A 21,937-nucleotide genomic window follows, 5' to 3' on the forward strand; every position below is an offset into this window, starting at 1 on the left:
GTGTCCACATCGGTTATGGGTCTTTAGAACAATCTTCACGCGTTTTATTTCTATTCACTGAAGCACTGTTACTAAACCACTGCTTAGCTAAGTATATAACCCAAGGCTATATCTCTAGTATGATCTCGCTCCAGAAACATCGAGATGTATGTTCACCCCAAGGAAGTACAAATGAAAATAGTTAAGCAAAATGGGAATCGGTTCATCTTTACTATCATCCACAAGTATTACATAAGTATGAAAAATAGATACAATTTGTTGAGGTTCACAATGAAATTTGAACATACAAACATTAACATAAATACGGGAGGCGGGGAACAAACTTGTGCTTACGGTAGCCCCTTCGAGACAAGATTTCGATGAGGTGCTTTCTAGGAAATTGTACACACAAGGCTTTTTCCTAAATTAATACTTTCCAAAGGGCAGAAACTGACCACCTCTTCTACTGCCAAATGGCGCTGTATTCTGGCAACCACTGTAGTCTACCATAGCTAAATTAAGAGATGTTTTCTGTCCATGCTCAAGGTCCTTTTTCTTTAAGAAAAGTCTCTTTTGTGGACTCCCATGGTCACTTATCACTAGTGGTCCAAGCCGTACACTAGAAGTGATAATAATGGCATTTAACACTGCTGAATCGTGTGCATCACCCAGTAAGCCGGGAGGAGGTGTGCTGCTTTCAAGTGCATGCCGATACAATATATACTTGTGTGCACGGATCTACTGGTTGTGCTTATGTCTCAATGTGTTGCTCTTGTGCTTTACAGATGAACCAGCAAATGAGTGGGATGAACCTGAATGGAGCAAACAACATGATGGCTTTCGGTCAGCCAGCTAACACGGTGGGAGGAGGATGGGCTGGAAACGCCACTGGTCAGACTCTAAGCACACAGCTGTGGAAATGAAAGCGGCCGCCGAGATCTTGTCAAGAGAATCCATTTCACATTCCTTGCTTTGATGCACATGATGCCCCTTTGTTTTAGCCATGTACATACTATTATGCTTTCTCTTCAGATACTCTTAAAAAGGAAGTTTGTGGACGGGACTTGTTAGTTTTTGTATTCATTTAAATCTGTTGTGGAAAGTGGTTTTAACCCTTTAAGTGCCAGCGTTTGAGCAAAGCATTGACCACCTCCCAGACACTAAATGTGCGTATCATTGGCAATTGTCCAGTCATTATCATATTTCATGGCTGGTTTTAAAGGAAGCTGCTCGACCTACTTGTTTGGGTATTCCTTCTCCAGAATCAAAGGAAACGCATCTAATGATTACATTAAAGGAAACTGGGTGTCGTGTTAGTAGTACCCTAAAGAATATAAAATACTAGCCCTGTAGCTTCATTTTAAGTATTTTGTGACCCTAGAAAACATATTGTGGTGGTATGAAACTCTGTTTAATAGAGTAAACAGGTTGTAAATGTATTACTAAACACCTTTTGTTTTTTAATGTAACCATTTCTGGATGTTTGTTTCATATCTGTGATGTCATATCGTGCTAACCTAAAAGCACTGCATTTGAATGAAATCTATTCCTGGATGGGACTTGCCTGTGAAATCTGAGAAGATCTAAAGTTTCCAGAATGAAGTCATACATTTGGATCATATACTTTTCTACAGTTTCTCGTTGTGGGAAATTGTGCACCTGGGACATAATGGTTGCAAGTGGCCCACTTTTCTTATAAAGTACATCCAGGTTAATGACTGTTGTGTTTACATCATTGGGTGCCTAGTGTTAATGAGATGCCCTTCATCCCCGGTGATCAATTGATAACTCCACAGATTGTTTGTACTTAAGCTAGCCTTTGGGGGCAATAGTTTATTACTTAATACTGACAAGGCAATTGTTGAGCTGTATGCTGTACTTTCAAGAGTGGAATGTTCTGTATATTGTGTTAGAAAACCTGTAATCATTAGGTAGGGGGGCTGTACATAAATGGGCTTTACCATCATCCTATCCTTCTGATGGATAAGGCATTAGATAATGAAGCATTGTGGCTCATGCAGACCATGTACAAAGATAACACACGAGTTGCAGAAAGTCCATAGAGGTTCTTGGGATTTCAGTAACTTGAAGGATTGATTGAAGGCCAACATATAGGGCAACGAATGGCAGCTTTTCATAGACCCCTCCAGTGACCACTGCTTGAGGATCCTTAGGGTATCCATTTTTGTGGACATCACAAGACGGCATTTGATCATCATACCTCAATTTTAATTGTATCCTGAGGATGTTTGGGCTCGTTCGCAAGGTTTACCTTCTCTGTTCGAGTATGCCACACTAGAACCTGTAACAAAGTTGCACAACACAATTTTCTGTGAAATTGTACTCTAGCATAGATAGTACACTGCTATTAAATGGGGTGTCATTGTTTATGTGATGCCTTTGTTCATCTTATAACTCCTTTTTAAAATTTGTTTGTAAAATGTACTGTAAACGTGGAAGGGGGGTTGGGCACAAACTAGAAAATAAGGGGTTTTTTTGGGGGGGGGATCATCAAGGTCCTCTATCTTTATGGATATAAATGCTTCTTCCTAGCTTTGTACCACATAGTTCAGTGACTAAAAGGATTTAAACACTTTGAGTGTCTCAGGGCGTTTGAGATTAAGCCACTGCAGCAAAAGTTAGGCTAGATTTTGATTTTTGGGTTTCTTTTCCCCTCTTTTTGTTTTATTTTGTTTTTTTATGGGTCTTCTTTAGCAGGTGAAAGGGACATCATAATATCAAATCCAATACCAAAAACTATGGCTTCCATACTTTCCTCAGCTGCCCCTAAGTATTGGTTGTTCACATGCTTTTCGTTGATGTCTCCCTAAGCATGTTTTTGCCTCCTGGTGGACACCCATTTGAAGTCTTAGCAGGACTGATGGGCGCCTCCATTCTTATAGCAATATAACAAAACGTATTAAGGTTGGTGCTTAAAATACAAGGTTCCTGCTTAGGTGAAAACCCCGGCATACTAAACTTGTCAAGGCACATCTGATACCTGTGCAAATTCCATAGTATCATTTTCATAGCCAGTGTTACGTTGGCTACCAAAAAGATGATGCTGACATTCTAAAAGACTGTTCCCTTTAGCTAGGCATGATGGGTAGTTTCTCAGCTAGTGACCAATCTGCTATCCATCTTCTGAAAGTTTTACTGCTGGGCTTCTGACCTCACAGGAGACAATAGCCTGAAGGGCTTGTTTTAGCCATTTTAAAAAATGTTTACAGGAGAATACTGACCCTATTCCACTTTTAAGTTGTTACATCTCAGATTTTGATTTCCTCTTTACCTGATGCTAAACCATAAACTGATTTAATCAATGTTTTGGGCTGCTGAATTTTATTTCATTTACACTTTTTATTTGTTACAGGAGCCTGTGTATCATTTTTACATTGCAAACACCTAAAATATCAACTTTCCCCCCATTTAAATTGTATACAAATGTGTAATGAAACTATTGGTGCAAACGAAGCTGGTATACTGAGCTAAATAACCCTAGTGAAGTTACAATTTAATGATACAACTTAATGCAATTTTGAATCTTCATGTTTTTGTCCTGCTGTCACTTCTTGAGATAAAGGTTGGATGTAGCATTACATGAATTAATGAACAAGGTATCGAAAATAAAAATTCTGATGTTACGTGCATGTCTTTACCTTTGTGCAGTTGTCGGCTTTTGGTTCAAGTTCCTCTACTTTTATAATTTGTTTCAAAAAATCGGATTCTTGCATTCCCGGCTGGGAACCTCGTCTCTTAAATACAGCTTTTGGGCTTGAAAGGATCACTTGAAGACTCACAGCGAATCCTTGAAAGAACAAAGGGATAGAAAAGAATAGTTCAATATTATATCTGCCCGAGGTCCTGATTAATTATACTGCTATGCACCACCAGCATTCACTTCCCACGCGCATCAAGTATTTTCTCTAGTGCCTGAAAGGTTGTATTCTCTAGTTGGTATTATTACATTTATTATCCCATATGTTTTGGAATAACTAACAATTCAAGACTTGGGTGTAACACAGATTTGCAACTAGTAAAGATATATTAGCAAAACTTAAATTTGATGGAAACATTAGGGGTGTATTTATGGGGGTCCCTGACCTAGGCCTTCATGTAACGCTCTTCAACCAACCCTATTAGCCTCTATCCTCAACTAGGCTCTATCCCCGTGTCTTCTGTTGAGTATCATGAAGCGACATACTTTGGTTCTCTGCCTCACAAGGACATAGAGTGATACTTCAGATACTGAAGTGAGTGATACTTCAGAGGCTGTGCCAGTCCGGTGATCCACCAGGGATCCCTATGTTAGATCACATAAAATAATCAGGAGCCTCTCATAAATATAGAACAAAAATTTGCATCAATACCAAATGCATATTTCACAACTCAATCTAACCTTGTTATAACAAATGATTTTAAGCCCGTTTATTCAGATTAGTTAGTGGTCGCTAGCCAGGAGTTGCTAACATTTACAATAGGGCAGGGAAAGATGTTGTAATGTGCAAGGGAACGTTAGTGGGTTAGAGAAAAACAAAATCAACAAAGCAAATGTTTAAATGAGATGGGTTAAAGCTGAGGGAGGAAGGATAATTTAAAGGGACAGCCTAATGCTCCAATACCCCCTCTAATGAACAATGCGTATTCAAATTAAATATTTTATAACGCATTCTTACTAAACAAAAAAAATCTGCAAATTGCAGCCCTGCATCCCTTCTCTTTGCGTTTTGACATTTGGAACACATTCACTTCAATAAGTGCATCGGGATCTGAACAGACTTCTGCCTGTGGTTTTCACCAAGCCAGTACTGGAGGTGAGTATATGATGTACACTGAAATGTGTTTGGCCAAACACCTCTCCTGCACTGCATTTAGCTAGTGGTTAGTGAGAGGAACTAATGGGGATTCTGCAGAACCATTCCATTTGTTTGCAAAATAGAGACCTTGGAAATTCAAAGGGCCATATGCCTTAAAGTGCATATTATGGGCATCATCGAGCCCATTTAAGTAACATATGGAGGAATTGAACACACAGGGCTTAAAGTGAAATGTGAGGTGAGAGAGAGCTGAAAATTATGGCTGGTTGGAATGTTTAGTGGAGATGAGAACATTTAAATAGTCAACCTGAAATAGGACTAGATTGCTCGTGTAAGCCACCAACCATCATGTGTTACCCAGTGAAATCTGGCATTCTGCATAGAGGCATGCTTGCTTTGTGTATGGTTTATATATTTCCATAATACATGGGTGCATTGGAAACTCATTCTTCATAAAACTGTCTCTCTGGATGATGTTCAAGCTAGTAGGAAGCAAGGGATCAGCCAATTAACAATAAATCCATTTCTATTTTAGTGAACGGAATGTAATGTATTATTTAATAACTACACATTATCTTTTTCCTAAAGTGCTGAGAAGTTTTTTTTTTTCTTACTGTCTCTTCCTGGCCTCCTTCAAGTACTTGATTTTAAGCTTTCTATGATTCACTCTGTATCCTATTATGCTTAGATAATGGCTGCAGTAAAAAAAACATCCTTGCTACCTGGTCTCCACAGCAACCGATCAATTTATGCAAATAATACAATACAATACAATTATGTGCAAAAATAAAAGAAAAAAAAAATGCGTGAAAGTATTGGTTACTAAAAGACTGCACATGTGAAGGGTGATTTAGATCACGCCACTGTTGCTTTACACACAGCTAATCAATGATGCCCAGTGCCAGTCCTTAGAGTATCTTTAATAAAACAGGCATGGTTCGTAGTACTGACATATAGGTAAAGAATATGCTACAGAAATAGTTATTTGTCCTTTATCTTGTCTGAAGAACAGGATCCGGATAAGAACTCATAAAAAAAAAAAAAAAAAAATTAAAAAAAAATCAGCAAGATGCAAAACCATAATCACTTAAGAATGCTATTATAGCGTGCAACTCCCAATTGAAGCTGATCCTTTTTCACACTATAAATAAATCTACATTTACTTCAATCTAAGGCAAATATATACTAGTCATATAAAGTAGTAAAATAAGGGACTGTGACGGCTGGCCCTGTATTATGTATAGGTAAAAGTTAAATAATATTTCTTCAAAGTCGTCTTGTCTGTTGAATTACACATTATGCAAGGTCAGCTCAGCCTTTCCTGCCTGTCAAGCTTGCTGGGGAGGGCCCTACATCTCTTTAGTAAATAAACCCCTAAAATTTTATGTTAATATGCACTACTTGATAAAGGGGTCAAAATACTAGAACTAAAAGGCAACTTTCCAGAAGACATCTAAGCTACAGAGACTACATGGCAACATGTTTTTTGTTGTATAGCTGCATAGTCTGTGGACCCCTCTCACAGCTGGACCACAGACCAAACAGGGCAGTGGCATTGCCAATGTCAGACGCCCCTTGCAAGATGTTGAACATCACCAAAAATAAGGTAATACCCAGCCTCCGATTTGGATTTGATAAGCATACAAAAGTAACCCTTTATATATATCAAGTAAGTCATAAGACCTGAATCCAATAATATCGCTACTGCAGGCACATAGCAAGCGGTTTTCTATTCTAGAGAAACCTAAATTGCTTGTCTTACACAGCTGAGACCTTTAAATCCTGTTTGGCTCCTGTGATCTTCCACTCTCTGGATATCTGCCCTTTGTCTATTTTTTCTTTAGTCAATATATGTGAAAACTATGCCATGCTCCCCTGGGCCAGAGTGGACAGAAATGTCTTGAGAGGGCTTCCGTGGCCTTTTATTGGAGAGCCTTAGAGGGCATGCACATCTATTGATTTGTATTTATAAGGCCGCAAACATGTTTAGACTTTTCACTGGAGAAATACAATAAAAGGAAAAGCTCAATAAGTTCATAAACAATGGGCAAATAAGATCTTTCCCTGCAGAGTTCATATCCAGTGCATGTAGGACTCACGGATATGAGACGTTGTGCAAGGCTTTTAAGGTTTTGTAGTTAAATTTTATATCAAATAAAGTAGTCTTCCTATTTACTGTAGTTCTACAATAAGAACCCTGCATGGGTTCACACATCAGAGAATAAGGACAGCAAACAAAGAAGTACGGAAGGGAGACAAGGGAAAAAAGTTTAAATGGATATAGAAAAGATGAGAAGGATAACACCCTGTGGACTGAAAAATAGGACAGTTAAAGGGACTTGAAAGAGGGTTGAAGAAGGTGGAAAAAAAGGGGCTACAATTAAGAAACTAAGGTTATTTTGTACATCAATTTATACTAAGGAGTAATTGTGCATACCAAAAGAACTGGCATTAAATATATCACATGTAATGAGATCAACTGCACAGCAAATAGCTCAGCTGTATATATATATATATATATATATATATATATATACATATACATATATACACTGCTCAAAATAATAAAGGGAACACTAAGATTACACATCCTAGATCTGAATGAATGAACTAATCGTATGACATACTTGCGTCTTTACATAGTTGGATGTGCTGACAACAAAATCACACAAAAATCCTCAATGGAAATCAAATTTATCAACCCATGGAGGTCTGGATATGGAGTCACACTCAAAATCAAAATGGAAAACCACACTACAGGCTGATCCAACTTTGATGTAATTTCCTTAAAACAAGTCACAATGAGGCTCAGTAGTGTGTGTGGCCTCCACGTGCCCGTATTACCTCCCTACAACGCCTGGGCATGCTCCTGATGAGGTTGTGGATGGTCTCCTGAGGGATGTCCTCCCAGACCTGGACTAAAGCATCTGCCAACTCCTGGACAGTCTGTGGTGCAACGTGGCATTGGTGGATGGAGCGAAACATGATGTCCCAGATGTGCTCAATCGGATTCAGGGCTGGTGAACGGGCGGGCCAGTCCATAGCATCAATGCCTTCCTCTTGCAGGAACTGCTGACACACCCCAGCCACATGAGGTCTAGCATTGTCTTGCATCAGGAGGAACCCAGGGCCAACCGCACCAGCATATGGTCTCACAAGGGGTCTGAGGATCTCATCTCGGTACCTAATGGCAGTCAGGCTACATCTGACAAGCACATGAGGGGTGTGCGGCCCCCCAAAGAAATGCCACCCCACGCCATTACTGACCCACCGCCAAACCGGTCATGCTGGAGGATGTTGCAGGCAGCAGAACGTTCTCCACGGCGTCTCCAGACTCTGTCACGTCTGTCACATGTGCTCAGTGTGAACCTGCTTTCATCTGTGAAGAGCACAGGGCACCAGGGCGAATATGCCAATCCTGGTGATCTCTGGCAAATGCCAAACGTCCTGCATGGTGTTGGGCTGTAAGCACAACCCCCACCTGTGGACGTTGGGCCCTCATACCACCCTCATGGAGTCTGTTTCTGACCGTTTGAGTGGACACATGCACAATTGTGGCCTGCTGGAGGTCATTTTGCAGGGCTCTGGCAGTGCTCCTCCTGCTCCTCCTTGCACAAAGGCGGAGGTAGCGGTCCTTCTGCTGGGTTGTTGCCCTCCTACGGCCTCCTCCACGTCTCCTGATGTACCGGCCTGTCTCCTGGTAGCGCCTCCATGCTCTGGACACTACGCTGACAGACACAGCAAACCTTCTTGCCACAGCTCGCATTGATGTGCCATCCTGGATGAGCTGCACTACCTGAGCCACTTGTGTGGGTTGTAGACTCCGACTCATGCTACCACTAGTCAAAAGTGACGAAAACATCAGCCAGGAAGCATAGGAACTGAAAAGTGGTCTGTGGTCACCACCTGCAGAACCACTTGTTTATTGGGGGTGTCTTGCTAATTGCCTATAATTTCCACCTGTTGTCTGTTCCATTTGCACAACAGCATGTGAAATTGATTGTCCATCAGTGTTGCTTCCTGAGTGGACAGTGTGATTTCACAGAAGTGTGATTGACTTCGAGTTACATTGTGTTGTTTAAGTGTTCCCTTTATTTTTTTGAGCAGTGTATACAGGGGCGTTCCTAGAGTATTTGGCACCCGGGGCGGATCCTGTAAGTGGCACCCCCCCCAAATGTAAAGACATCTACAAAATTATGTTGGCAAGAATATTTATTGCACCAATTTGTAAACTGTATGTCAACTGTAAACAACAAGTTGGCACCCCCCTGATGAGCGGCACCCGGTGCGGACGGCCCCCCCCCCAACCCCACTAGGTACGCTACTGAGTGTATATAATATAAACGTGCATATTATGATGGCTGGAGGGGGCCTTTAACGCACATTATTCAGGTACTGGTGTGTTTGTTTTGTTGCATGAGGAAGGGTTTTACTAGTCTGAGGTGGTTTTTCACACATAAAAGTCACATAATTATATATATTTTTTCATGGCAGTGGGTCCATATCACATTCTTAAACCAGGGCCTAGATTTGTACACATAGTAATGTGATTATGGTTCGATCAGGTTTGCATCAATACCAAAGGTTTCTTATCCTGACCTTGATTATGAGTTGCTAGTAACATGCCAATGTGCACTAAATGTTACAGATACAGACAAAAGTCCAAAATGTTGAGTGTTTGTCAATTTTAAATATATTTGGCTAATTTTGATACCAAGGAATATATTCGTATCTGATCAAATTGTGAGTAAGTAAGTGGTTTGCTAATACATAAACCTGCAAGCGGGGAAGAAGGGGCGATACCGTTCTGAAGGATACCATTCTGTTAAGTATCCAGGGACCAAGGTATAACGCAGGGCATTTTTTCACAGAAGTACAAAAAAACATGTTTTGCTAGGTTTTTCTTCTTAGAATGTCAACACAGTGCATAAGGAGAGGGATCTATGTTCTCTCTCTTGGTTCCACATGCACGTAGACTCGTATATTATGTGGTTAGTTGCTAATTAGGAAGAACCAGAGGCAAATGTTAATTGTTATAGATCTCCAATGAACATCCATGCTGGAGAACAGCACCCAGGTTGCCTCCAGAAATCTGCTTCTCGCTCACAATACACACAACTATCCGGCGATGAGCAGATGATGTATCAGATGTGACACCAGAAGGGCACCATGCAGTGAACAGTAACTTCCATTACATTTCAAGATTGACTACTAGTTCAATACAGGTTTTCAAAGCTCTGCTGGCAGTTTGCTAATACATATGGCAAGGTCTTCACTATGGTCATTTTCAACTTTTTTTTTGTATCCATAATCCCTTGGAGTAATCCCCAGCAAGACACAGATTTCCAATTCCAAAAATTTAACATTAGATTTAAATGGACCAGTCTTAAAAAAATTACCTTTAAAATAACAATGGAAGTGATCTATAAAGTCAAACCCCCCCCCCCCCCCCCCATGGTGGCATAGATTCATAATCAGTAGCGTGCCTAGTAATGCGTGCTCTCTAGGTAGCTGTTAGGTGACACGGTGTGCTAAAAACCATAGATTAAGGTTTCCATCGGTGTATACAGGCTACTATGTCTTCTTTCTTTATATCATTCCAGTGTCACCTCTCCCCGGCAGACTTCAGACTAAATGGGTTAGTGACATTCTTTGCTGGCACCAAAAGCCTCATGCCTGGAGCTATATATTGCCCAAATTAAGGCTCTTTAGTGTAGCCTGTTCATCAAAAAAAATGTATTTATGTGATTTGATCATGGCAGTGTTCTGAGCTCCAGGAGTCTTCCAGTTTGCGAGGAGAAGTTTTAAGAATGCAAAATAATTATTGGTTAGTGTAACATAAAGGTAAGTAAATAATAACCATGAGGCTTTAATAGAAATCACGAAGAATGTTTTACTTGCATTGCTTTATGTAAAACAATGTTAAGTAGGGTGGTGGGATTTCTCCTTAAAGGGACAACAAACCCTTACATACCTGTCATCATTTGATATGGCCAAATGGGGGCTGTAGAACATACGCTCATGTGATACACTCATACCCACTAAACATCGCAAAGAGACGGATCGAGGATGGAAAGAGGGAGAAAGGTATTTTCATCCCAATAGCCAATCCACCTCTAACAAAGGAGCTCACCACTTCAGACCTACCTGTTTAGGAATATTATGTCATTGCATGGTGCCACCCTAATTCAGGCAGCTGCCTTGGGCTAAGACTGACATAATTTATAATATATTTTGATATTTTAACCAGAATGCACTTTGGCTATTTTTCTCACTACTATTCATTTTATTAAATTTTTCTTTTAAATCACTGTAAAATGTTTTATTAATTGGATTTCAATAGGTCAGAAATCTGGCCATAATGTCTACCGTAAGATAAATTCCAAGGCTGGTGACCTGAAATTCATGATGAAAGGTACCTTAAAAAATACTCAGCTCTCAAAAAACAGCATTTGCACAGTATATTATGCATTGTGGGTTGTTCATTGTGTTTGATCTAGTTCAACATAACAGAAAATTTACATTTTGTACCATAGCAAAGTACATAGACATGTCCAGATGCATATTTCAGGCTTCATCAGGCATGAATACTGCAGGAGCCTCCAAACCTCTCATGATTTAGAGCAATGCTGGCTTACATTTTAATATAGAGGGCAGCATGACTTTCAGAACTTTGGTTTGAAGGTCCAGATTATTAAGAATAAGAAAGTGTCCCATCAGTCCACTGATCACCAATTGTGGAACAATGCTATCAAGTTTATATGCTTTACCTTTTTTTTTTTTTTTTTAAATACCTCCGAACTTATATAACAATTATAAGCACCACAATCTTGTATTTACAGACTTTCCATGTCACCTATTGTTGGGAGTCATTTGTTAATTGATTTTTTTACATAAACTTGATTAATTAATGGCCACAAAATGCAATAGCTTAAAGTTTCAAGGTCCTGGGGTCACTGCTCATCTTAAGCAAGTAAAGAAAATCCATAACGCGTACATCAGGGAATATTTAACACATCAGCACAGTGGTCACAGATTCAGGGGCTGGCATATGCTCGTGTCAAGAACTTTGAAAGGAGTATGTCTGTGTCTTTGCAAATACCCTGATGCAATGGCGGGGGCTTATGCACCAAGTGTGCCTTCGTACTGTATTTATGATGTACTGTGTAGACAAATATTTAAAGTACACTGCAGAAAACATGTAGCAAATGCTCAATTAGCCCCTCTGCTGATCTGCTCATAAGGATGCTGTTGTGACTAGCTTTATATTTTCAAAATAACTTTTTCTGGGACCAACATAAATACACTATCTTAGCTCCCCTGATATCCCTCCTTTCTAGAAGCTCAGAATATTTGGTGGGTATGCATGTGCCCTAAAAGTCAAATAATGTGTATATCAAAAGCAGAAGATGTTTAGAAATATTTGCAAATAAAGTTTTCTTCTAAATGGCTTACCCAATCACAAAGTAAAATATCTATCAAGTAATGCCATCTGGCTGTGCTTCTAATGAAATCTGTTGGGTGGTGGTACTGTAGAGGCTTGTATACCGTCCCCAGACCTGCCTTCCTAAGACAGGCTATGCCACAGCCACAAGTGCTTCTGAGATGTGATGCTCTTTAGGTATAACAATATATATATATAATATATTTGTAAAAAAACTTTTTTTCAGACATTCACCAAAATTAGCCATTAGAATCATCTCTTGGAAATGAAAATGTGATCACATATCTGTTGAACTGAGGAAACTATACTGGCTCTGGATGTGGCAAACAGAGACCAATGTCATTACATACGCCACACGTTGTTGGCTTTATTTTGGACAGCACATGGCTTCTTGGTAAGGCAACACTCACTGTATCCACATGGGACAAAACAGGAACTGAAGGTTAATTTCCTTCAACTTGTGGAAACTTTTTACTGATTCTCAATCAATTAAGGTCTTGTGTGATAGAGGCCAGAGACAAATTCTGTTATTTTAAATGGAACGTTGCAGCCATAACACCTACTGAGCAGAAGACACTGATGAATAATTATCCATGGAAAAGTACACTTATAAATCATGTTCACATCCACTGTGTGTTTGTGTTTTTATTTTGTACTGAATGTACAAAAAGCTTTTTAAAGGGACATCATTAACACAGTTGTATTGTATTTGTTTTTTTGTTTTATCCAAAAAAATACAAAATTCCCAGAAATGTTCATACATTTCTAGATCAATGACTGTTTAGAATAAACGTCATGAAGTAGCTCTCTCCCTTGACCTCTTCATTGAGAATAGCTGTGGCTCAAATCAGCTAGGTAAGTGCAACATCATTTTACTGTGGTCTTTCTTCTGATCTTTGCACAAAGGCCCTCTAAGTTATATCCGGCAGGCATCATTCTGCCACTCAAAATCTTGCATGCCATATTCAGAGTAAAGGTGGCTTGTGGATTGGGAATTGTGCAATTTGCCAAGCATTTTCAAATAAAAATCCTTTTGGTCTGGAGGTCCATAAAATTATTTCTCTAAAAGAATAGTCTTACACTTTTCTTGAAATGGAAAAGGGAAAAATGCGTAGGTCAGTTGGGCATCATGATCTGCTAGATGTTTGACCCTCATAGGACCAGTGACGTTCACTGTATTAGTCATCATCTACAGTACTCAGACAGTTAATACCTTGCAGTTTCCAGAAATGTCCAATTGCCCATACTGTATAATATCTGCAAACTTTAAATTAATCATTTATGCATCCGTCATCAATCATTCCTCACTTGAAATGTTACAGTAGGGTGATGCATTCTGTTGCCAGTTCTTTGCTGGGCGTTGCACAATGTCTAATTTCCAGGCTTTTGCTAGCCTTAGTCATTATTTTCATCAACCTTCAAGTATTTCATTTAGAAATCTGAAGCATGAAATGATTTATTACAAAGGCTTGTAGCATGAAATACAAGTGATGTGGCCAAGGTTCACACAAATGTGGGTACATGGATATCCATTAGCCAGCACTAGAATAATAGAAATTCCTTCCATCTCCTGACTATTCTAGGGTAACTTTATTCATTATTTTCATTAGTTGCTAAGTGTTTCATTTATAAATCTCAAGTATGAAATGATTCATTTGAAAGACTCTTAAGAGAGAGCAGAAAAGAAATACAACCGGAAAACAGCCTCTCAGGTAGATAGATGTGTTTGGTTGACTGCGGTACTTTTGCAGAAATATGATATCTCTTTGCATTTAAAAGAGCTGAGATGTTATAAGGCATTTGGGAACAACTGTGTGTGAATCACACAGCATGAATTTCAAGGACCGGAAAAACACTTTTTGGCTAGGTAGTGTGTGTGCAAAAAATCATCCAACCGCAGGATTAAGACAGAGAGAAGGCTTAACCTTAGGCTTTAAGATTGATGAGATACATTTTGAAGCTTTTCATCTACCAACGACGTATATCACTAATTTCCCCTCAAGTCTTAGAATTCAAGCTTCATCCATTTGCAACTTTCATTGTTATCGTGTTATACAATACTGAAAAATACTGTTCCAGCTACAGTATATTGCAATATATATTTGCAAAGGGCTGAAAGTTGCCGCCTTTTTTTGGTAGCATTCATAGCTGGGGACATCTCAGGGAAGCTGTCTAGGAGCTCTCCTGCAATGGAGGGGGGTGAACTAAACCAGACTGGGCAAACTTAGGCAAGGATAGGACAATGCCAAACATCACTTTCTGCCCAGAGAACAAAGCATCTGGAAACAATATGGTGCAGATATAAAAGCTAGAAAGATTAGGTCTAGCAGTTGGCCAATTTGTTCTTTTGGTTAATGAGCAAATGTGGTTGTTGTTAAATCAATACCACCTGAGGCCACGTTCCTGCCACAGTGAAAAAAGTCATATTGAGTGCTGTCTTCAACAGAAGGACATCTGGACCCTAGTTTTGTTAGAGGAGTGACCCAGTCAGTAGACATCTATTTCTAGATGTCCGGCACCATTGCTGAATCTCAGTGCACATGCTCTCGATTAGATTTTCTGGTGCAATCAATGCTACGCAAGTGAAAAAGTCAGTGAGCAAACGTCTTCAAACACTCAGCAGTCTTTTGGTAATTAAAAAAATGACAAGAGCCTTTGCTCCATAAAGCATTAATCTAATAAAAATTTGTGTACATTTTATTCACTAAGCAGCAAAGGCTTGTGAGTTGGCAGCCAAAAACTAAACAAAATTGACTAAAGTTTAATTTGTAAATTGACTAATGCCAGCTTGTATGTGCACTTGCGAAAAACACTCAAATTGCGCACACTCGACTGCAGGAGAATTGAGTTGATGTGAGGTCAGAAAACCACTTGTGGATTCATTAACCGACAGGTAATTTACAAGTTGTAAATACAAGAGGGATGCAAGACGACATGCTAACTGACCACTGGGCTTCTTAGTATGTTACCACCATCCTAATTTTTGACTTACCTGCCATGTCAATAGCAAAGGGTCTATCTGCTCTCCATCCGGTGTACCAGCCCACCACTTTTCCATTCTCAACAATGGGCCGTTCATAGCGACGTCCTCCCACAAGCCCCACTGGCCATACAGAGACCTTTTGTGTTGTGCGCATCTAGTTAGAGACAAAAAGAGCCGATATGATCATATTCAGTTATCATAAGGTATAAACAATAGTTTATAACAAAACAAAATGCATAAATAACATCATCACATCACAGACAATAAGCCAGGTTCCACAAGAATGCATGTGAATTTATGAGGTTTGGTGAACTATTTGCTGACACTCATGTGTTCAAATAACATATCCTTGAAATTGAGCTGTTCAAACCTGAGTGTCAATGTTGTAAGTACGCAGATAGATCAAAGGTTTAGTACATATTGTGGAGATGTATAAACTTGTTGCAAACATCAATCATGATAATTTGTCTCCATGTAAACATAAAAGAGTAACACCAGAAAAAGGGCAATGTGGGAAAAAGATTCTGATACACGGTTTGAAACAGGGTCTTATTACCATAGCAACCAAGAGAATGATCCAATCAGCAAAACCATACCATTGGTATAGTGATAAGACGTCTTTAAACTTTTCACCGTGTTTTTTTTTTTACATAACTTCTTTAGTGCCTTTATTTACAAAATGTATATGAAATTGCTTTAGCAGTTAACAGTTTAGCACTGTATGCATTAGATATTTATTTTGCTATCATGGAATATATGACTATATGTATGGATAATTATTTATTGCCACTCTATTTTGATCTATGTATTTTATAGGAACGCTATGTATTAATAATAATAATAATAATAATAATGATATAGTAATGTAAGTGTTCCTTTTTGGCATAAACCATAATTTTTAATATAGCTTTCTCATTTCCCAATGCAAGCAATGTAAAGGGGTTAATGAGTGTTTTTAGAGTAACTTCATAAGAGCGAGGCATTTATCTTATCTCCTAAATCTGTCTTCAAGGAGGTTCATAAATAACATAATCTGTATAAATGCCAGGGCACCAGTAGACAATGATAAATGACCAATATAAGAGCAGGTGAGGCAAAATCAAATTATATCATAAGAATTTCATGCATTTTCTGTGTGCGTTCTGTAAATGTAGATGCTTTGTTGGTGCTGCAGAATTGGTAGTTGAGTATTGTGTTAAACACAAAAGTAGCAATATTTATAGTGTATGGCATTTGACAAACAGCTAATTTTTTATGCATCTTAATCGGATCGCTGCCACAAACTGAAATGTTGTACAGTCTAAAACCTTTTGAATACATGAGCAGGGCACAATTCTTTTAAATAATGCTTCCTATCCAGGACTCAGTGAGTTAATTATCTTGCAGTCTCTAGTGATAATGCATTATGCATTAGTGATATTGATGTGTATTAATTATGGATGCATTAGAAATACAACAAAACACTCTCGCAATGTGTTCAAAGAATGCAAGAGTTTTGCAAAGATTGGATTCTGCTTTTGCGATTTTAATTTGTCAGTTAATGTATTGAAAGATATTTGAAGGAAAGGTCCTTTATTCGGTCTGAATGTAGGTTTTAGTGAACAAACTACCTTCACTTTTAATTAAGTGGTCTCCAAGAAGATTGATGATGTGAATAGCAAGATGCACTGGTGTATAATGTCTTTTCGGGGTCATTTACAAACACAATCAACAAAAACAGAATCCCAACAATATCGGCCTCTAAGAATTTTCTGTTTGCCCAATCCATGTAGACTAAACGCACATGGAATGTGTACACATATAGTCTCTCCCAGCTTTACGGATATACAATTTACTGATTTTGTTGTGATGAACTTCAGTATACTATTTTTTCAGTACTGAATGGGGACACTAATTTCCCACAACAACCTATCTCTACCCTCCTATCCAAATATGCTGCTAACTGCTCTCTTTGTTCCTCTCATGACCTTCGCCTTCCTTCTACCATCATTACCTCTTCTCACTCCCAATCCAAGATTTCACCCGTGTTGTACCCCTTCTCTGGAATTCCCTTTCCGGTTTTGTCGGATTGTCTCCCTTATATGCAAATTGCAAAAGCTCTCTGAAAACTCTCCTCTTTCCAGAAGCATACAACATGCAATTGTTTGTGATTTTAAATTTATCCTACTGACTTTAATTGTAGGATTGTAGGAATCTGCTGGCGCTAAATAAATACATGTAATGCAAACGATACAACACAGAAGAAGAAGCTTGCATTTACAACCCTGATATCTCTTAATTGGGGAGATCAGGTCTCCCTTGTAACCTGTTTGTTGAGCCGTGGTGAACCGGGAGGACTGGTGATTTGCCTCCTGGGCTTGTCCGCTGAAGCTAGAATATGGCACTGGCCACAGCATCACAAGTAATGATTTTATAAAAAGGATCTAGGAAGAGAGGGCAAATATCTAAGTGAAAACAATAATATGTTCAAGTGAGTTGTATATATTTAGTTAGCCAGAAGGAAGACAGATGTGTGTTCCAGTGTTATCAGTACAGCGACTGGGAAGACTGAAAATGGTTAGGAATGTGAAAGCTAACAGGAAAGCAAAGGAATAAACTGACTTCCCAACATAAAACACTTCTCAGGTGTTCATTCATGTTTTGCTGATAGAATTTCCAGGAACGTTTCAGACTGATTTTCTCTTTTGAAGATATGTTTTTTTAATGTTTTCAGTCTCTGTGAAAAATCTTGAGAAACGGATCAATCAAAAGCAATCAATATAAATTCAAGCAGACAGTACACACAATAGAAGCCCAAGACATAAACTGAGATGTATTCAGTGGTAGGACTTTTCCAACTCTTTGTTACATGAAGCTATAGACTGACATTGAGGTACGGAATAAAACATATTGCGAAATCGAGAAAGTGAAATCTTTTTTTGGGGCCAGGCACAAAAACAACGGATAAATGTACATTATTATTTATGGTAAAACGTGGTTGCTGTAGGGAGCTGTATGCAAAGAGATATGAAAAAAATGCATTAGGAAGGACAGGTTTATCTTATGCGAGGGCCAACATGACTTTTTCCAGATGAAAGTTCCATCAATTGCAGTTAGAATGTAAAAAGCTAGTGCTATTGCTAACTCATAATAAGCCCTCTTTTCAGAGCTATATAGTGTAAACGGCTGAACTGGTGCTGCAGGGAACCTGATAACTCATGAGTGCGAGTCGGACGATAGGATGCCTGTTTTGTGGCAGAGGAGCTGGACCTGCCGCCCTAGGCCTTTCTCGGTCAAGGCCAGAATACACCACCGATCCTATGTCGCTGACACAGAATGAGAGATAAAGAAAGATAAATATACAGAATAAAAGCTACCAAAGGATTGGGCACACACACACATGATAAAGCAAAGACGAACACCACTTGACCATCTCATCCTGAAGAGGGAGCAGATGATCTGTCAGGCTCTTGCATCATTCTTTATCATCTATTCCTTTATTCGTTAATAAACCAGAGGTTTCATGATACAGCATATATCTCAACAACCTCAGAAACTTATATAGTAGATTCAAAGTAATTGTTCCTCTCATATGGCTTTGCCCTCATGCTATACGCCTATAGGCTCACCAAGTACATGTCTCATAAGGGCATAATGACTTTAAGCTTGGTGGAACAATTCAGTAATTGCCTTAGCCGAATGAATCGAACACAATGAAGATTTGTCCATTTTTGTAAAGCTCATTAATTGGTTTGATTGCAGATCCAAAATACTCTTTCTCCCCTTTTTTTTTTAAATGGTCTAATTGGACAAAGATTTTTAATTTAAACTCTATGAAACACATTGTGCTAATATCTTCTAATATATATTTGATCTCCTAAAATGAACATTTCGGGCCAGGTGTATGCTGATGAAGCCAAATCATTTTCCGGAACATTGGCTGTCAAACTGTCCACCTCAGCAATTAATTGGATTGATCTTGATTGTTCAGTGAGTCAATGCACATCAAGAAGATACATTGTTGAAGTTGTAATATAAATTGCTGTAATCAGTTTTGGATGATGTACTAGGCATATAAATCATTTCTTAGGTTTCATTTCGCATTTCTCTATTATGTTTTTAATAAAAGGCCAAGATTGTATGCCATTATTACAGGTCATTTGGGAGTGCAGCCAATAACTTGTATCTTATTTACATGCACATAATATATACAGTTGGATGTATAGTCACACGACAACCCAAAGAAAACACAAAAAAACTGACAAGTAAAATTATAAATACACATGCATATGAATGTGATTAAAAAGATGTGCCAAAAATACTTCTCTCTCTCTCTCCCTCTCTCCTTCCTTCCTCCCTTTCTTCCTTCCTTCATCTTCCCAGGTATCAAAATACAAATGCAACACCTCCACAACCTCTATACATCTCATCTCTATGAAGAGATCCCAATCAACACCGAAAGCATTGACTCTGTCTCCTCCCAATGTTGGGCATTATCTATTCATAGTGCAGCAAGTGCTGTAAGATTGCAGCTTCCCTCGACCAACATGACTGGTAATTCCAACAGTGACATGCCTTTAATATGTTTTAATGTTCTATCAAGACCCGCTTTTGCTCCAATTACAGAGATTGATTACTCCAACCAGACCAAAACAAAAGATTACTACAATAACATTATTAATAATATTCGATAACATTTTTAAACGTGCCATATAGGGTATGTAGTACGTGCTCCTTTTTTGTTGTGCTAGAAATATGTTCAATAGGTTTTCCTAATGTTTGAGTAAAATGTAGTTGACTTAAACTGACCTGGCAAGGCTAATGTTACACATATAATAGTAATATTACTGATAAGGTGCATATGTTCAGTATTGCGTAATGGAAATCAGTATAATACTTTAATTATTTTACAATTTTGTTTATGTCTACCAGATGATCAGTGCTCATATTAAAGTAACACTATTATAAAAGACAAACATTACATGGTGACATATTAAGAAGGTAACACTCTCTGTACTGTGTAAACCTAAGATGTTATATTACGTATTCATCAAGAAAGAAAAAAAAAAGAGTAGACAATCTGAAATACAACAGAACTGTTTCTTTATTTCTAGTGGGACATCTGTTCTCTGTCGTTTTGTTCTTTTTATTGTAGGAATTCATTGCACAGTGTGGATCAGAAATATCATGCACAGTTATGCATTGATAGATTCTTCTGGATTAGACATACGGTGAATTTTATTTGGTTGTAGTGAGAATTGACTCAATCTGCTGTCATTTCATAGAAACAAGTAAGTAAGGTTAGAATTTAGATTGGCACGTTAGTTACGTGCCAAAATGGGGCTATTTGCGCTATAAAAAAAACATCAAAGCAGTTTCGGTGCTCTTATTTATCTCTAAATTTTCTATACAGCATAGCTCAGGGCTGAAATGTCTGCAAGCGCCTAGAACACCATTTGCAGGGATACCGCAGATATGTTACAGACTCTTATTGCCAAACCCTTCTGATTTACTTGATGATGCCCTGTATACAAAACGATTATTTTCTTTATGAGCACTGGGGGAACTGGCAATTTAGTGTCACTGTCAGTTTCCAGGGTAACCAGTGGAAAAACAATAATCCCTGCATGCTGTCTGGTGATCAATCGTTAGATCAGCTTGCCAGCATGCAGGAAAATAGTCCTATTTCTGCTTACATGAATAAATGAACCCCCTCTCCTACACACACTTCAAAGGGTTTTTGGAAACATTGAGCAATTTTCCAGGTGCCTCCTACCCCTGGCTCTCTGTGATTTCCCTGTACCAAATGATAGATAGGTTGATATGGTATACAAAACATTAGATGGGACTGTGCAAGGGCCGAGGGGGATCCGATGGACACTATGATCAGAAACTTCACCTTTTTTTTTTTCTTAACCAATTTTTCCAGAAATTCCCTTGTTTGTTGCCCCCTTTTTTCCCTCCTTCTCTTCCATTTTCTTTTGTTTTGATAATTAAAATATGACAATGTTTCCCTTAATCATATGTTGTTTTATTTAGTATGTGTGTTAAATAAAATGTGTTAACAAAGTATGTTTGATAAACAAAATTAAGATTTTTCATATTTTGTTGAGATTATTTTGGCAGCGCATACTTGTGCACATTACGTTTTCAGAGCAGGAAAGCAAAGAATATTTTTCATTGCGTTAACATTTCTCTGAGTATTATTAAAAAGCCAATTAAGGAGATTTACATTTTTTCATTTTCTTTAACAGCAATGTCTGTTTTTGTTTTTTTTAGAAAAAATGTAGATCATCAGACAAATCATGTTATATAACGTATTGTAACCCAATTAAAAAATAAAAACAACAAAAAAGGATGGTACAAGGCACAAAATGTATGAAAATATATCATTAATATAATTATATATCATGGTCTTTGCGCTCTAAAAATATATTAATGAATTGAATTTATGAAAAGAAAAGGTGACATGGTAATAGAATGTGTGGTTTGTAATAAATATGTTGCAAATATTCTTACTATTAGATGGCAGGAAGTTTATGTTCCTATTTGCTCTTTAAAGGTATAACTACAATTTTATAGACTCTCAGCTGTCTGGTCTAATATTGTGGACCATGGAGTGTGCAGCTCTTGGGACACCTAAGGAAAGTTCTGCAAGATTGAGGGACTTCTGAGGTCTTCAAGGTATTAATGATTTTACACTTTACTCTATGGATACATAGGTCCAATAAAATG

General features: G+C 38.4%; 2 protein-coding genes across 8 annotated transcripts in view; one reads left to right on the forward strand and one right to left on the reverse strand.

Annotated features, from left to right (window-relative positions):
- The window catches only part of LOC149302378 (stromal membrane-associated protein 1-like), a 120,853-nt gene extending 119,951 nt beyond the window's left edge, over positions 1–902 (forward strand). For all 4 annotated transcript variants that reach the window (XM_089482649.1, XM_089482648.1, XM_089482650.1 and 1 more), the window contains one exon: positions 765–902. In XM_089482649.1, the coding sequence (XP_089338775.1) occupies positions 765–902 (138 nt within the window). The remainder of the gene's footprint in view (positions 1–764) is intronic.
- A 1,292-nt stretch (positions 903–2,194) lies between these two features.
- B3GAT2 (beta-1,3-glucuronyltransferase 2) overlaps positions 2,195–21,937 on the reverse strand; it is a 52,307-nt gene continuing 32,564 nt past the window's right edge. For all 4 annotated transcript variants that reach the window (XM_089482584.1, XM_089482585.1, XM_089482583.1 and 1 more), the window contains 3 exons: positions 15,233–15,377; positions 3,639–3,787; positions 2,195–2,281 (listed from right to left, as the gene is read on the reverse strand). In XM_089482584.1, coding sequence (XP_089338710.1) covers positions 2,195–2,281; positions 3,639–3,787; positions 15,233–15,377 — 381 coding nt within the window. The remainder of the gene's footprint in view (positions 2,282–3,638; positions 3,788–15,232; positions 15,378–21,937) is intronic.

This window comes from Sceloporus occidentalis, unplaced genomic scaffold (assembly GCF_023333645.1).
Source record: "Sceloporus occidentalis isolate IW3139 unplaced genomic scaffold, rSceOcc1.0.p SCAF_19, whole genome shotgun sequence".
NCBI classification, from domain to species: domain Eukaryota; kingdom Metazoa; phylum Chordata; class Lepidosauria; order Squamata; family Phrynosomatidae; genus Sceloporus; species Sceloporus occidentalis.